Below are 17631 nucleotides of genomic sequence, written 5' to 3'. Positions count from 1 at the left end.
CTATGTAGTTTAGAGTGGAGGAGTTGTTACTAAATGTTTGATGTAATCTCAGTATTCAAACTTCCTAGATCATCTGCGGCCTCATATAGAAGGAAATAAAATAGCAGCATACTAATAGTGTTTTCTTCTCTATAGACAAACTGATAAAGAGACCCTGAGAGAAAACCCACAGGAAAAAAGGGATCAGCTGGACCAGAATTTAGGCAACAAGTGGAAAGCATCTGTCAGACCATTGCACACGAGAGAGCCTACGGTTTTGTCTCACGAAAGCCGAGGGAGATCTGGGACATTGCCCAGTGATTACAGATACTCTCAAGAAAACGTGAATGAGAAAAGCAGGGATTGCAACTTGTCTCTTCTTGCATGTTCTGAGCCACAGACCTTGAATGAGAACCACGCCTGTCTGTCACCGGGCAAAGGAGAGGAAAATCACAGAACAGAACCGATACTCCTGAACAAGAAACGTGGACCTGCTCCTCAGAGGCCTCCACCACCTAAAAGAGATAAATACAGGCGACCAGATAATTCTGCACCGCCACTCGGCAGCTCTTCTGAATCTTTGCTGGTAGCTCCCAGCCGACCCATTCCGTCCTCTTCCCCAAGCTCTGCTGAAGTTTTTACCAGTCACTCATCTCTCTCTCAGAGTCCTGCAGCTTTCAATGGAAAACTGAAGAGTGCTAATCTGCAGGAGCTCCAGCAAACGTCATCCACAGAGAATGTTTGTCAGCACTTAGAAGAGAAAACGCACCTTAAGTCTGAGTCTGTATTATCTTCCAAGTATCGTTACCTTCAAAAACCAGAAATGGAAACATCAAGGTCCCCTTCTCCTCAGTTCGCGCCACAGAAGCTCACTGATAAACCTCCTGTTTCTGTACAGGATGAGAACCCTACCAGGTATTAGACATAACTCCTTTATTGCTTTAGTAACATTTTGTGCCCAGTTAAGACCTTATTAAGGTTGATTGTTCTATTTCTTTACAAAAAGCACAATCTTTGAGTTCATTAACCATAAACCTTTCCAGCATGTCCTAAAGAGATCTGAAGGACAATAACTATTACTACAACAAAGATTTATGGGAAATTCTAGTTGATGCTGTTAGAATTCTTCAACTGATCTCTGGTTTGTTTTAGTTGACTGATGCTGAATAATGAGCTATGCTGCTCAGGTGTGATAGCTAGTAGATAGTGGAAAATGAAAGGGATGGATTAAAATGGATTAGCTATTTTAAGTCTGGACTAAGTTGGAAGATTCCCCTTCTGTCATCATTTTCCCTAACCTAGTTGCACGTAATGTATGAATCAGAGTAGGGACAAAGCAGATACCGGAAAGGAAACTGTTTCCATTGTGAGAGCATCTGTTTCAAAAAGCTCACACAGTAAGGCCTATTGCCAAATTATGGCTGTTTTCATGTTTGTTTTATTATGGAATTTGGCATTCCAAGTAGTCATCTGAAGGCTCCACAGGGCTATTTATGCTGAAATGGGCTGAAGATTCAGCAGGAGAATGTCAGCCCTTTCTCAATGTAGATAAACTCAGAATTAGACAAACCAAATGAAGTTAATTGATTTCTGTCTCTATCATATGCTACTAATATCATAAAAGGTTATTCTCCTACAAGATGATAAACTGTTCCAGGAAGTTCAGGAGCATTAGTTTTTGTAAATCCTTCAGTGCTTTAGTTCATAGTTAAGGAATGAAAATAAAAACTGCCAGCTGGATTAATGCAGAGGTTGCTTCTCTAAGCAAAAATAGCTGAAATTGCTTTTCTCTGCTGTAACATGAATGGTTGAATAGACTCAGTCATACTGTTTTCCCATGTGCCATTTGACATAGCAAACATAAATCAGTTTTTCTTTCTGGACATTTTCAGTGGCAGAAAATTTCTTAACCTGTTTTTAACAAGTCTCTTAAAGCCATCATCAGTTATTGTTTTATTTTTGCCTAGATAAAGAACTGGAGGCCCTGAGTTGAAAGATTGGGGGGAGGGGGAGGGAGAGAGAGAGGGATATGTAAATTTGACTTGATTTACATTGTGCATTTTAAACATGCCTTGATGTTCTTTCTCCTGTGAGAGGAGGAAATAATGAAATTTCATCTTGCAGTGTTTTGAGCAGAAAGCAAAATTAATGCAACTTATTATAAAAAGTGCAATATGGCATGTGATCTCTAACATTATATGCAAAGGTAGATTAACTTCCTTAATTTATTACTTTAAGAATAGACATTAAGGATGCATGGAAAGATAATTGTATTTGGCCTTCCTTTTTACTAAGCTGTAATTTCAAAATGTGAAGTGAGGTACGCTTAATTATAGGCCCATGTCTGAATGGTATTTTGAAAGTAAAGTGAGTCGTTTACTCTGCATATATTTCATTAACATGTTAAAATCTTGTACACAAACAGTTCTTTTTTGTTTGTGTACAGTTTTTCTCTGTTAATAATTACTTATCTAATAAAACAGGTACTGCAAAAATTGAGGCACAAGCCTACTGTATCTGTAAAAGTGCTGTGGTGTTTATTTCATGAGTAAAATATGTCAAGTAGATGTATGTTAATAGTCAATCAGATTGGAGTTATTATTTGTTACTGGCTTCTCACATACGAGCTTTTGGACATGCCAGTTTGCATGCTGTAGGCAGTTAATGTTTAATGTTGTCAGCACGTAGCTGTTTACTCTACTTTGAAGAACATATCTTGTTGATAAACCAAGTAAGTGTGCAAGGTTTTCCTGCAACATTTCCTGCAACGTGGGGAAATATTGGTGATGTACAAAACCCAGCTGTTTCCGTAGGAAAAGGCTCTTTGGCAATAATAAAAATGAAAAGTTTATGTCATTACATGTACATCAATAAATTTTCAGTGAATAGACACTCAAGTGAAGAATGACTATGCTTGTGGTTGGAATAAAGCTTCGTAGTAGCCACAAGCAGAGTTGCTGCAAATTAAAACTTCAAGCCACAGTTCCACAGATGTAAAACATCAATAAATCACAGGGATGCTTGTTGTTTAATTGGGATTTCTGAAGCACCTAGAACTGTCTTTGCCCTAAGCAAAATCAGCTGACTTGATGATGCCTTAAGTATCTAGAAAATCTTTTACTAGGCAGAGAATAATGTACTCAGAGTCTCAAAATAGATGCCTGGCATTTTAGCTGGGGGATTGCAATCAGTCAAATCCTTCTCTTCCAGTCTCCTCCCACCGCCAACACACACACACTTAAATATGCATCTTGTATTCCCTAAATTCAAAAATGAAACACTGAGCCCCTGAATAGCCAGTGCTTTGAGCTTTTCTCAGATCACACAGAAGTCAAAGGGCATTAGCAAAATGTGTTGTGGAGCGAGCGTGCAGGTGTCCTGGGCTGGTAGGTTTTCATGGTGTCATGGAGATAGACATTCAGGTCCCAGAAGCAGGGTTTTGTTCACAGCACAGTTGACTCCTGCTAGGAGACTCTGCTTCTCTGCAGGATTGCTTGGCCCTGGCTTGGCGCCACGCTGATGTGGCTGCACAGCCCCTTCATACGAGACTGTGCTTCATGCTGGGGCTGAGAGAGTGAAGAAGTGGTTGTTCCACAGCTGCAGAACTGTAGCCCCTGCACACCCCGGCATGATAATCTGCTCAATCTAGTTGAGTCAAAAAAAAAAGTATAGGCCTATTTAAAAACTAAAAGGTTGTGAGGGGAGGAGGAGGAAAGAGCTTTTGAAGCGTTTCAGCTGAGAACATTTTGACTGAATTGTGTGAAGGGAGCAGTTACACACAGTTATATCAGCAGATCAGGGGCACTGACAGGCCTACTTTGCCCACTTCAGCTGTCCCCAAAACAGAGCCCATGCTTGCAGACTAGGAGCTCAGGCTGAAAAGCAGACATGAATGTAAACTCTTTAAAGTGACAGTCCCACTTAAAACCATCTTGACTTAAAAAGAATGATGAAGGAGGACATGAAAAGAAGGGTTTCTTATTTAAGGAAGCGGTCTTTCAGCTTTGTCAGAACATTAATAATAAATGATAGGCTATATCTGCATTGCTGTCACTGCTGTATAGCACAGGCTTAGCCAGACATGCATGAAGCTCACTGGAGCTGTTTGGAATTCAGCACAGACTAGAAAACCTGCCCCAAAAGCTAGCTCAGGACTCAAGTGTGCCAAAGTATTCCCCACAAAGCACTTGAGAGAAGGAGGAAAGTAAATATCTATTTGGAGGCTGCACATTCAGAAGCAAATGTACCTTTAAAATACAAGATAAAACTGAAAGAGATCATGTCCAATAGATTTTCTTCTCACTATGAAAGCACAGTAAGTATAAGTTTATTTTTAAGTGACACACCCATACTTATAGGAAAAGAGTCATAATATGTCTTAGTCACTTATCTGAAAGGCAGTAAGCAAGCAGGCCAGATGAAACCAGATATTTTAGCAGTAGGCAATGTTCCTTTGCTTGCAGTAGAGCTTCCAAACCCACATTATGACAATAATTTTAAACTTTCTGCAGACTCAAACCCACCGAACTAGACTTCAGTTTCTTGTATGGGTAACATAAAGTGCAGATGTTTTAGTAATGTTACTGAACATGTTATTGTCCAATTTAAAATCTAAGTTAGCCTCTTCTTTAAATAGCTTTCCTTGTTGAAGTCCAAGGTGGCCCTTTGTATTATATAGTAGAGAATTCCTGCAATAAAACAAAAATATGCAGAACTGTTACATTATCCTTTTGGGTAGCTGTTTTCTTCCTCATTTAACTAGCATACTAGGACACTGCAGTGGGACTTGTTTACTGAACTCCTGTATCTTACATGATACAAACACAAATACATTTTTAAAAATTATATAGCTATGTTCTGAATGATTTCCAGGTTCTCCATATATCTGTTATTCTTGCAGTACAGCATAGTCCTAGCCTGCAGAATGTTTCCATCTGGTCTCTTCCCTTGGAAGAACTAGAAATTGGTGTTAGGGCATCAAAAACTACCCCCACAGCTAAACAGCCAGTCAGGCCAGAAGATGAGGCTGTTGTTGGATACACGTGAGACAACAATGTTGAGTTAGAGGCGTATTTCCTGTATGTGGCAGCAAAGGGGTAAGAGATTGTTCAGCAACACCATCTCAACATTGGAATCTGGCTGCTGAGATCAGACCCTTGTGTTCATGAAACAAAATAGAAACCCTGTTCAGTTAGTGCTGTGCAAGACTGATGTTAGTATTACTTAAAATGAACTAATACTACTTAAAATGTGTGGGCAGAAAAGAAGAAATTCAGATTAAGGGTTTGAGATACGATACAAGGAATATCCCATTACATAGTTCACTTATCTGGGTTTTTGTTTTTTGTGTTTGGGTTTCCCGTCTGATTCATGGATAAGAATTGAGATGTGAGGTTCTTATACTTCTAAAGATGAATTTTCCTCATTTTTCAGAATTGAGAGAGTTATAGACAACAATACTACAGTGAAAATGGTTCCCATCAAGATAGTTCATTCTGAGAGCAGTGCGGAGAAGGAGAGTCGGCAAAGTCTTGTTAGTACCATGGAGCCTCCTGCTTTACCCAGTGGTTTAGAGAAGGACCAGATTAAAACACTCAGCACTTCTGAGCAATCCTATTCACGATTCTGTGCTTACACCAGGCAAGATGTAGAGCCAGAAACCAGAACCAAACCAGCTGACCCTCAACCAGCTGAAGAACCTGGGAACAACTTGAAGGACAGCAGTGCTGCGGCCCCAGCAGTCAGCTATGTGAAGGCCAAAGAGAAGACTTTTGAAGATTGGAAATCAGAGGAACTAGCCAGAGAGATTGTGGGAAGAGATAAGTCTCTAGCAGACATATTAGATCCTAACATGAAAATAAAAACAACAATGGACTTGATGGTCGGAATCTTCCCCAAAGATGAACACCTCTTGGAAGAAGCTCAGCAGCGCAGAAAGCTCCTGCCAAAGGTTCCTTCTCCAAAAATTTCAGAAGAGAAGTGAGTATTGTTTCCTGTGGGCTAGTGTTTCCTTGCAAGTTGCTCTCCAAAGCATGTCAGTTTTCTAAGGGGGGCAAAGATGAGGATCTTCCTACTGTTTAGATTTGGGGCTTCTCTAAGATGGGATTTTCCCTTAGAATAACAATCACTAAAAATAACACTAATGATGTAACTAACCATGGAAAAAAGAGCCATGTTGCATAATATAAAAAATTCCCTGAGACCTGCCTGAAAACTTTGTGTGAAAATTCAAGGAATTATTTATTTCTCCCATTCCTAGGAATAGATATTTTATCAAGCTCATCCAGGCTAGTAGCTGGATAGAGCAATATTTTAGCGTTTATTGTGTTATGAAAATGTATAAAGACAACTTAAAGTGGGCATAGGGTATTTTCTGCTATTGAATTAGAATAAGAGGAAAAAAAGGATTTAAAATTAAAGGGAAAATGTTGATGTTCTATAAGTCTTTTGTTTTCTCGGTGTGAGTATTAAGTTGTAGCTTTCTCAAGAAGTTCATGTGTAATTCCGTATCCAAAAAGCTAATTAGTTTGCAGTATCCTACATTTAGTAGTCTAAAAGGATACTTCATTCATTTGTAGGAACAGTAGTTTCTATCTATTCTCAATGGTAATGACTCTGAAATCTTTGCATTGCTTAGTAAAATGGAACTTCACGTTTCGTTTCCAACTATCTTACTTGTATTTCACTTACGGTAATGCTGAAGGCTTTTCTCTGCTATTTCAACTGTTCCAGCTTTAGCTATGATTGGTGTTCTGTGGAAATCACACAGATTTTCTTCACAACCAGTGTTTACTTATCCTGTAGAAGTCTACTTGTCCTCCTTTGACCTGTATCCTTGTTCCTTCTGATTGTCCGTACAAATAATCAGCTTTTGTGATCACCAATATGGCAATGTCTTTTTCCCCCCATACATTTGACCATGTGCTGTACCCATAGGTAACTGCTTTCTCTTGAACCCCCTGTTTACTTGGCAAATGATGACTCTAAAAGGTTGTTCTTTCTTTTCAGTGATTAGGACGAAAGGGTAATTAATGAAAGTTTTGACTTTTTACCAGGAAAGAGGAGCAGAGTGTGCCATCTGCTATCTCCCTGACAACCAATTCCACTTACTACAGCACATCTGCACCAAAGGCAGAATTACTGATTAAAATGAAGGACATGCAGGAACAGCAACAGCAGCAGCAGAGTGAAGATGATTCTGAAGATGAGCTGGATCATGACTTGTCAGAAAAGAAGGTAATAGACTTTTCTAAATGTGTAACAGGATGCTCGAAGTGGCATGCTTTTTGTTAACTGCAAAAAATCTCTAAATAAAAGGTCTCCTAGATGTCCAGATTCACTTAGAAAATCAACCTGAGTGTGTGGTTTTGGAGGTTTGGGCTTTTGGTCTTTTTAGGGGGTGAGGAGTGGGAGGAGTGGGTGGGGTTGGGTTATTCTGAGTGTCACGCTGTGAATTTAGCATTTTAGATGCTTTCTGCAGCTTGATGTACGTTCTGGGGAAGGGGCAAAGGGTAGGGAGGCATTTTTTTTTAATTTCCAAATAATATTTTTGATCTAGAACCTTTAGTGTATTTCTCTCACTTGCTATGTAAAAAGAAGTGCTAGTGCTTATGTATCTAAGTCTTAACAGATGGCATTTTTAGTAGCTCCATGTTTTTGAAATTTAGGTCATGGATTTGTGTTTGGTGGTGGTGATTCCCTGTCTTTTTTTTATTTGTTTGTCTGCTTTCTTGAGCAACAAACTGCTTTGCTCTCTACTCCTCCTACCTCCCAAAGTAATACAAGCAGTGGTGGCAAGAGCTAGCTAATTAGCTCAGTGGATACAGTGCAAGTTACTCATCAGGAGGGAGGCAGTCGTCTTGATGTCTGCTCATACTCACCCTCACCACCATCCTTTGGTGCTTTATTTATGATCTAAGGTCAACATAATACCCCAGGACTGAAAATAAAGGTATTTCTATGATTTGAGAAAACATTGACCTACATTAAGGTCATCAAACTCATCTCATTAGTGATTTGGAACAAGATATTTTAATCATAATTCCCAGTATGGATAAACTGAAGGAAATGGTCTTTTTTTCAGTTGAAGTGATATAGTTTAACTGTTCAGCAAAGCGAGTAATACAATGGTGAGCAAATCTTTTCCATTAATATCAACTCTGTGCTTAATAATCAACCCTCAGTGTGATCTTGTCCCACAGCGATGCCTTCCATTTGGTTATTAGGAATATATTTAGCTTTAAGAATAAGAGATTCTGCAAGAGTTTCCCACTGATTTTTTGAATGCAAGAGTAGATACCACTGAATTTGAAGAGGCGGTAGTGTTTTCTATTCTTTTTTTTTCCTCCAAATTCCATCTTCCCCATCCGTTCACCATGTTGCACAGCGCATGTACTGACAGCTGTATTACTTAGACAAATTAAGGATTTCACTACATTTGGGATCATTTGTTTTTATCTAGTTCCACATTTGAGAGAATCACCTTCATCATTTTTGCTAGAATTACTTTCCATCTCATGATGGAGAGAGTGGGGGGGGGCAGTTTAAACTTTCCTTGTTTGCCCGGCAAACTAAAACTTTTATAAGCCAAAATGCCATTTATTTGAGTTGGTTTCTCTGAACAGGAAAAGCGTTGTCCCCCTTTACATACTCTTTCTCCTTCCCTCCCTCCATTCCCCCTACTTCACCACTAACCATATAAAATGAGAAATATTTCATGAAGAGCTTTTAGTAGAGCTTCATCTTCTCTGTGTGTACAGTCATAACCAGACACACATACTGCTGCTTATTTCTCTGCCTACTCCTCCCCATGCAGTAGAATGTGAACACTCAGTTCAGTGGGCTTTCATCTTAGATCTTGTCAGAAAACATATATAACCGGCAGTAAGTGGGTCATAGCATCCTTATAAAACAACAAGAATATATGAATTGGCCCAACTTCACATATTTGGCAGCAGTTTGAGAGAATTGTTAAGGGCCTGAACACTTCAATAACACAGTTTGTTTTTGTTTAGTTTAGGAGAGACATATGCCCAGAACCTGTTACTGATTCCTAGAAATCAGTCAATTCGGTTATGAGATATTTTAATTTTAGTCCACTGTGGACACTGTGGAATGATTATAATACTTTTTTCTTCTAGGCTTTGCAAACCAGAAATGTATAGTGCTTTTTTCTTCTTCTTCTTTTTTTTCCCCCTTTTTAGCAGCTGTAAAGTAATGACACATGCATTTGAAATAAGTATAGGAATTTCATGTAGAAGCACTTCAGAAAATCCATTTTAAATTGCTTGGGACAATCCATATATTCCCAGCAGGAAGGGAATGTATGTGTTTTATGTATTGAGTTTTAAGTAGATTTACCATAATTATAGAACGGCTGGATTTTTACAGGTATTGAAGACACTACCAACATGTTTTTAGTAATAAGGAAAAGCCATGTGTGGCCAAGTAGGTGGGGTCCTTGCTGCCATTAGGAAAGTGTCAGCAGCTCCTGCAGAATATAAATGTTCGCTGAAAAAGAGTTTCTCCCCTTCTCAGGCCTGAGCCTAATGTGAAATGGAGCAATGAGCTGAGAGCAGAGTAAGTTGTGTAAAGCATGCTAAGCAGCATACTGTGCTGTGCTCGTTTCTGTGTTGCTAGTCAGATCAGTGAGTATTACTGGAAAAAGATCAGGTTTTATTATTGTCTTGTTTACTGGTACAGAATTCACAGCTGTAAATTATTCATCTGCCAGTTGCAAGATGTAAGGTAGTTCAATGCCAGTCTTCTGGCTCTGTAGATCTCGAACACAGCACAGGTTTTCTGCTGTTCAGCAAAACTACACAGTGAACTCTCAGTTGCTACATACAGAGACTGCTTCATCTGCGTCGGAAGCAGTCAGTGACCATAATCCAATTCTTAATGGCTATGACACTTTTAAAGAATTGCAAGTACTTCTGGCCCTCTCACCTTTACAAGTGGTCCTTTAAAGGTTAGCCTCAGCCACTTGTAGGCATCTAAGCAAGGTGCTACTGGGAAGACTGCTCTCTTTTTAAAAAAACTTTTCTGTAGGTATAAACCACATAGCTGATCTGGACTGTCAGTCTAGATTGGCAAATCCAGAATAACGTGCTTTTTGGTATTTTTTTTTTTCATTTTAGAGAGTCACAGCACAGCTACAGAAGAGAAAAATTCAATAGCATGGAGCACAACTCTATTTAGGTGTGCGTCAGATGGTGAAGCAATAGTGTTGTTAAATTTGCATGTCATCTAAGGGAAATAAGAGTGTAGCACTGTGACCTACATTATCCAAATCAAACTGCATTTGCATTGAGGGGGGGAAAAATCAAATCCTGCAGATTAATCAGTCAGTAAAGCAGGCATCTGTAAAACTGCTTACTACTGTAATCTTTTGGGCACTCAGACTAACAAATAACTCGAATCCAGATTAACCTGGCCCAAGTATATTAAATCAAAAAGAAAAGAGCCAGCCCAGATAATCCATGTGTTTGAATTTTCACTTTCAAAAAGGCTGCTAGATTTTCAGGGTATAGTTACTCCCTGTTAAAATGGCAGACTTTTCTTTGTTCCCAAAATAAATTGACAGTGACTGTACAGTAGCATCTAAAAGCAGGATTAGGAATCAGTATACTTCTCAGTAATCATAGAGGCAGATTTGGATTTGGAAAGCACAGTTTCCAAAGAATGTCATGAGTAATTTTTTTTTCAAAAAAAAAAAAAAAAAAAAAAAAAACAAAGAGGTACCATGAAATAATAACTGATTTTTACTATATGATTTTCATTTAGAAATTGTATGAGCAAGTGTATATTTAGAGAAAGCTTTGGAAATTTATCTTACCTGAAATTAGCTGAATACTAAGTAGGCATCTGCATTTAAATTAACTATGCATTTTTAGAGTGTGGTTCATCCTATTTTGGGGTAGATGACTAGCTAAAATAAGTTCTGTTCTTTGTGCACAACCAAAACTTAATAGACATAGCCTTAATGGACAAGGCCCCCAAATATGGGGAGGTATCAGGGCAGAGCACATGGAGCATAAGTCATTAAGTGTATTCTCTGCTGGTGACTCACCTGAAATGCTTTTTCTAGGCCCAGATGTGTGTATCCAAGGCAGTAGGGGATTATAGTGGAGACCTGACAAGCTGCAAATGAGATGATATATTTGCCTGGCATAGGACAGTGGCATACAAAGATACTAGTTTGCTCCTTTGTCAGTGTCACATTGCACAGCTTTGCACAGGGCTGCTCTGCACACTACAGGTTACATATCCCATTCGGCACCACAGGGTTTGTGATTTCCTCACAGAGATGCTAAAAAGCAGTATCACTTTTAAGATTTCCTGCAAATGGAAGGACTACTATTGGGGGGATGTTAATTTTATACAGAAAAGAAGAAAATGTTGAACAGTGTCCTAGTTTTAACTGTGGTATGGGTAAAATGCAGGATTATTTTCTGGTACTGTTCATCTTCCTAAAGTGTAGCTGTTCAGAAAGGTAGTGTGGACATAGTGTTCGGAGAGAAAAGGATGCACAGCACTTTTTGCTTTGAAGTACTTCTAAGTAGAAGCAGTAATGATCATAAAAAAGAAAGTCCTTCATCTTTTGCCACAAAGGTGAATTGCTCAAACACAGGTCTCTCAAACTGAGCATTGTAGACCTACATCCTGAATCTTTGAATCCGGCAATGTTATAGTTATTGTAGACAAATAAGTGTGTATTTATTTGTAATGCACTCATTTGCAAAGCTACATGAGAGTTTCAGCATGACTTTCAGAAGGAGAAGTGGAAACAATGCAGAAATACTAATGAATTCTTATCTTTATTTCCGCAGCAAGAACTCATTGACAGCATTAGTAGGAAGCTGCAGGTGCTGAGGGAAGCACGAGAGACACTTCTGGAAGACATCCAAGCAAATAACATACTGGGGGAGGAGGTAGAGGCCATTGTGAAAGAAGTTTGCAAACCAAATGAGTTTGACAAATTCAAGATGTTTATTGGGGACCTGGACAAAGTGGTCAACCTCCTACTGTCACTGTCAGGTCGTCTGGCCCGGGTGGAAAATGCCCTTAATAACTTGGATGAAAATACATCTCCTGAAGAACGGGTGAGAAAGCCCAGTAGTAATATCATTGCATTTAGTGAATCTGATATAGGAGTTTTGTTTGCTTGGTTTTGTTTATCTAAAATCCAGAATTCAAGATGGGGGAAAATTAAGGGATAAATCTCATAAGATTGTTTTCTTTACATTTCTTAAAACTTTCCTCTTTACCTTGAAATTTCTCAACTATAAGTGAATTGGTCAGGAAAAGTAATGATTTTGGAGTACAGCAGTTGTTGGAGATGCAACATATTGGAGAATAGACTTGTTGAGGCAGGACTGAAGTCAGTCATCTTTGGCAGAAATAAAAGCAAGTTCAAAGGATCCCTGTAACCTTCTACCCATCTACATCCTATTTTTCTAAGATACACCCTAAACCTTCACAAGGATACTGATACTAAGATCTCAAGCAAAGTTCAGGCAGAAAGTGGTATTTGCTTTCCTTACATTGTTAGGTTATTCCTGTTCATCTTAAAGTCATGTTATAGGCATGGCAAGAAGAAATTGTTTAACGCAAGTAACTGGAATTGCTAATAAGGACTATACATTTGATTGTCTTGTGTCTGTGGACTATGATAGAAGATTGCTTGAAAGGTGATGCTATTTCATCCCAAAGATTAGCTGGATAATGTATGCAATTGCAGTACTAGTTAGTTGATGCATGTTCCCTTGTGTTCATCAAATTTGGTCTGTCTAAATACTTCTTCCACCTTTTAGTAGATACATATAAGTTGCAGAGCTACTCTGCAGAGCAGTCTAGCCACGTTTGTTAGTTTGGACTTGGCTGCTAGTCCCACTGGTGAATTTAGATGAGAAGTACTCCCATCTCTTTGTAGCAGATGGCTCTGCTTGTGAGTTACTTGCAGTGGGGTTTTCATTAGCAAGCACTCAAGGACAACTGAAATTGGTCTTTCTATTGATGTGTGATTCCTGTGACTTGTCTTACATGGCTTCCCAACCTGAATTAATCTAGGCTGTGTAATTTATGTAAATCTAGAGGGAAAGTCTGAAAGCATTTTACTCTCCAAGCTTTGTGCCGTCTACAGTAAAAGAGGCAACACGCGGTACAAGTGCAGCTCTGATAGGTCTGTTAAAGCTTGCTGGAGTGCATCCCCCTTTGTCTCATGTCTTGAAGTGCTGCAGTTTCTGTAGTCTGCAGAATCATTTTTCCGTAAGTTCTTTAGGCTTATTGTAGCATATGTGATTTAAAATGTAAAAATGAAACAGTGGGCAAGTTTACTTTAACAATTTCACAAGAACAGACTGCAGCATATTTGAAGACAAAGGTTCTCAAAAGAGAATCCATCAATGAAATAAAGGTAAAAAATCATGGAGTTGCACGTCTTCGAGGCATTTTCTGATTAAATGCAGAAGGGCTGTACTGGAGTTTTTAACATCAGAGTAGGCCAGCCGTATTCACTGTCACTGGAAAAAAGCACTTGCCTATAGGTAGACAGCTGAAGTTGGTCAGATTAATAACACTCACATTTCTTTCCATATACTATTAAAAAAGTATAGCTGAGTGACTCGGATGTGGCTACCTATTGTATAGACAGGGGAAGTTGAGTGAGATGAACCTCACCTTTTTGCCTTGTGCATATGTGTGAATAGGATATAAAACTCCTGTCCTCTATCTTATCTCTTCGGTGTGATTCTTTGTTCAGCCTTCCTTTTTCCTATTCTGTCTCTCACTCATTTATTACATTTCAGATGGTAGGAATTTTTGTCTGGCCAGAATGTCACTTACAGCAGAGCAGACTTCTGTAAACCAGCAGTGTCTCAGACAAATACCCTTTTCTGTTATAGCTGAGAGATGGTGATTATTGTGAGGGGGAAAAAAGATAGAAATATTATTGCTCTGTTGTGAAGATGATGCTTTTTGTTATTTTTCTTGACAAACCAGATTACAGCAGAACTGCAAAATACTGTAGTGTCGTGAACTATGGAAGGACGAATCACTCCATTTTTTTATAATGTGGCTGTGTTCCTGATAGCTGTAGCTATTTGAGTGTGAAAGTTTGTTGTGTTGAAGATGAAATGCAGATCAGTAAAGTCTTACTTCAGAGAACTTGACTGTTTCACAAAGGCGGCAGCTTTTTTTTTAGTAATACTTCCAAAACTATTAAATAATGAAGTATTATTTGAAGTTCTTGCTACTGAAGCTACTAGAAATGATTGCTGCATCTTTTATTGACTCAATAATTTTTATTCCTGTTTGTTAATCCCTTTTATTTAGAATTCATTTTAATCTTATTTCACTTCTCTATGTATTCAGGAAAATCTTTGCCTTGTAGATAGAACACACTTGAAAGTTAAACACTGAACCTGTTGTCCTAACCTGGTGAGCCCACTGGATTTTTTAACCTTTTTTCTTTTTTCCTAAGCGGACATTGGTAGAGAAGCAGAAGCTGCTAACACAACAACATGAAGATGCAAAAGAACTGAAGGAAAACCTGGATCGTCGGGAGCGCATTGTCTTTGACATTTTGGCAAATTACCTGAGCGAAGAGAACTTAGCAGACTATGAGCACTTTGTAAAAATGAAGTCGGCCCTCATCATTGAGCAGCGAGAGCTTGAGGACAAGATCAAGCTGGGCGAGGAGCAACTCAAGTGTCTGACTGATAGCCTCCAACCTGAACGGCTCAAATAAGGGGACTGAGTTTGACCAAGGACATGAAAAATGGGAAAGAAGAAAGGGATAGGGGAGCTTCCAAGTATACAAATGAGTATCTTGGCTTGTCTTGAGTGTTCAGTAGAGAAACAAACGTACAAGAGAAAAATAGCTCTCAACAGCAATAATGCTCTTTCTTTCATTTTTGGGATGATGTATTTAATTTTTTACAATATGTTTTTATTGCTGGATTCTACAGCCACTCCTCATTGCTTAACTTAGAGAAAGCTTCACAGAAGGGGCTAGACTTTTAACCTTTCTGCTGGGTAAGTTGGAAGTCTGTGACAGTTGGGCATGCAGACAGCAATGTTTCTTAGACTAGAATGTATACTTCCTTTATACTCAGATGTTGTACAGACTGTTGGGCAACCCAGCAGCAAATTATGAATACACACAAATTCAGAAGCTCTAAATGCAGTGGCTTTTTATTTCCTTTTTTAAAAGGCACATTAAATAGGGGAATTGTGCATCTTACAGCTAGTATATTCACATTACTGAAATGTAGTGTCACTCTGATCCTGTGGCATCAGACACTTTTTTGTAATGTTGTATATAAGATGGTGGCACTTTCCCCTTGCAGAACTTTTAAATCAGTCTCAGTTAAACACTTGTTAAAACAACTTGCAAATCACCTAATTTCTACATTGCTGAAGATTAAAGAAAAAAAAAGAGAAAAAAAAGAAGAGAGAGTCGTAGACCCTCTCTTACTGTAATACAAGTGATTTTTCTTACCAAGTTGTACTTGATTTAAGAAACAAGCTGCAAGTACTGTGCTGATTTTGTTCAAAACATTTCTCATCTAAGTTATTTGGAAAATTCGTTTGCTTTTCCTTGTGCTTACTGTGTATGTTTTCATTCTCCCTCCAAATAATTGCTATGTTTTATGAAAATAAACGTCAGGTAAGGACACTGCTTCTATTTTACTTCTGATTGCTTAACATTATGCTGGTTTTATATAGATAGTTAAATTATATTGAAGTTGACCCACATAATGCTATTCCTTTTATCTGCTTTCTCAGACCACCAAATGCAATATAAACAGCTTTGCCCGTGTAAATACCGTGCATTACTCAGAGCAAGTCTGCTTCATAACTGTGAACAGCCATGGCTTTTGGGTTTGTTTTTTTTTTTTTTATCACACTGATAAATGACAGGATGCTATTTCTCAGTATCAGATTACTGATTGTGTTCTAGTAATACTGCCATTGAATAGAAGCGATAAGTCCCAGCACCACTAAAAAGAAGTGCTAACACATGTCTTAGCACAGAGATACAGGTTAGGTTGGCTTGCTCTGATATCTACAGAGAAATTCTGTAGTGTGTACATGTCATCATTTATGTTAAGATAAAGTGTTACGGTCAAAGGGAAATCTTGGATGACTTTGTGTATAGGCCATTTACATTGTAGTAAGTACCATTTATCTGTCCTTTAACTAAACAAACAGATTGCCCAACAGGAAAACATTTTTGAGGCTGAAGTGAATGCCAGTCTGTAGCTAAACAGATTGAAAATACAAGTAATTAAATGTTAAAAGAAGAGAGAGAAGAATTCTTTATGCCATCCCCGTAGTGACAGCGCTCGCTCACAAAAGGTTTTCTGTTCTTCTTATCTGAATCATCTCTTCTGAGGAAATGGAACCGGAGAGACACTGATCAGTGAATTCCTTGCAATCTGGGGAGTCATGCAGAAATCTTCTGGAACCAGTTGCAAAACAGGTGCAAAAGTTAAAAGGACTGTTTTCCCCTACTATAATGCACTAATGTGTGTACATGGACCAAATCTTTAATGGAATTATGCTGATGTATATCAGCCGAAGTCAAATGGAGCTGCCACTTTGTAGAAGCTACAGCTGACCTTGGTTTCTTCCTCCTGGTTCCAAAATGCAGACATCTGGTATCTCTCAATTATTTGCTGCTATGTTCCTAGGGCAGGTGATCCCTTTTGTCCTTAGACTCATCCCTTGAGCATAATAGACCCAAAACTAAGTAACTCCTGAATAAATTATGCTTGTCTTTAGCTGAAAAGAGAGTGCATTGTTTTATCTGTGGCATTTTAAAAATTTTACATATTGTGGTTATTCTGAAATGTGTATGTGAAATGTGAATAATAATATAATTGCAATGTGTTTGTATACAGTGCTTTGATTTAGATCTTTCTGATAAAAGATAGCAATATTGCGAATGCTATATATATATATATATATATATATATATTATCCTTTTCACAGAACAGTTGCATAGTCACCATTTTCTCCATTCCTTTTTTAAAACTGTGTTCAAAATCTCCCATCCTGGGAACCTGAAGATGGTTGCCTCCCAATGTTATATGTAAATCTGTAAATAGCTGTACTGTTGCTTTTTGAAAAAATCTGGTGCTAATGTTTTTCCTTTGGCATCTTTGGGAATGGCTATTTCTTCACCTTACATTGTTCTCAATTTTAGATCTCTTTGTATAGTGAAAGATTTCCACTATGTTTCTCCACTTGTTTGAATTTTGCAGCCCAGAGTGAAAATGTGTACAGTTTTCCTGCTTGAAACTTAACACCTACCTACTGACAAATGATATTGCTTGACTTTGAAAAAATAAACTGTATATTTCAATGTACAGAGCTAGTGTTTGTGTGGAGTTATAAGTGTCAAAACCTACTATTTTACTGTGCAGCATTAGCTGTCTTATGGGGGCATAAAAAGAGCGCTTATAGCTTTTAAAGGCCAAGCCAGTTATCTGGTGGTTGAGGTAGACTACTTGCTTTTCGTGTAGATGAATTTGATTGTCCCCAGGTCCACAGTGTAAGTACCAGAAATGTGTTAATGTCTTTTTTGAGAGAGAGAGAGAAAGAGTGTGTGTCATATGAGAGGGTAGAAAGGAAGAACTGTTAGGA

At 38.4% G+C, this 17631-nt stretch overlaps 1 protein-coding gene across 1 annotated transcript in view; it reads left to right on the top strand.

The window, feature by feature from the left end:
- SHROOM2 (shroom family member 2) overlaps nucleotides 1-17354 on the top strand; it is a 127452-nt gene extending 110098 nt beyond the window's left edge. The window contains exons 6-10 of the mRNA XM_062601252.1: nucleotides 136-894; nucleotides 5413-5958; nucleotides 7035-7215; nucleotides 11811-12083; nucleotides 14462-17354. Of these exons, the coding sequence (XP_062457236.1) occupies nucleotides 136-894; nucleotides 5413-5958; nucleotides 7035-7215; nucleotides 11811-12083; nucleotides 14462-14728 (2026 nt within the window). The 3' untranslated portion in view covers nucleotides 14729-17354. The remainder of the gene's footprint in view (nucleotides 1-135; nucleotides 895-5412; nucleotides 5959-7034; nucleotides 7216-11810; nucleotides 12084-14461) is intronic.
- The last annotated feature ends 277 nt before the right edge of the window (nucleotides 17355-17631 follow it).

The sequence above is a fragment of the Rhea pennata genome, chromosome 1 (genome assembly GCF_028389875.1).
Source record: "Rhea pennata isolate bPtePen1 chromosome 1, bPtePen1.pri, whole genome shotgun sequence".
Lineage (NCBI taxonomy): Eukaryota > Metazoa > Chordata > Aves > Rheiformes > Rheidae > Rhea > Rhea pennata.
Note: the sequence above shows the minus strand (reverse complement) of the source record. Positions and strands in the feature narration are given on the sequence as shown.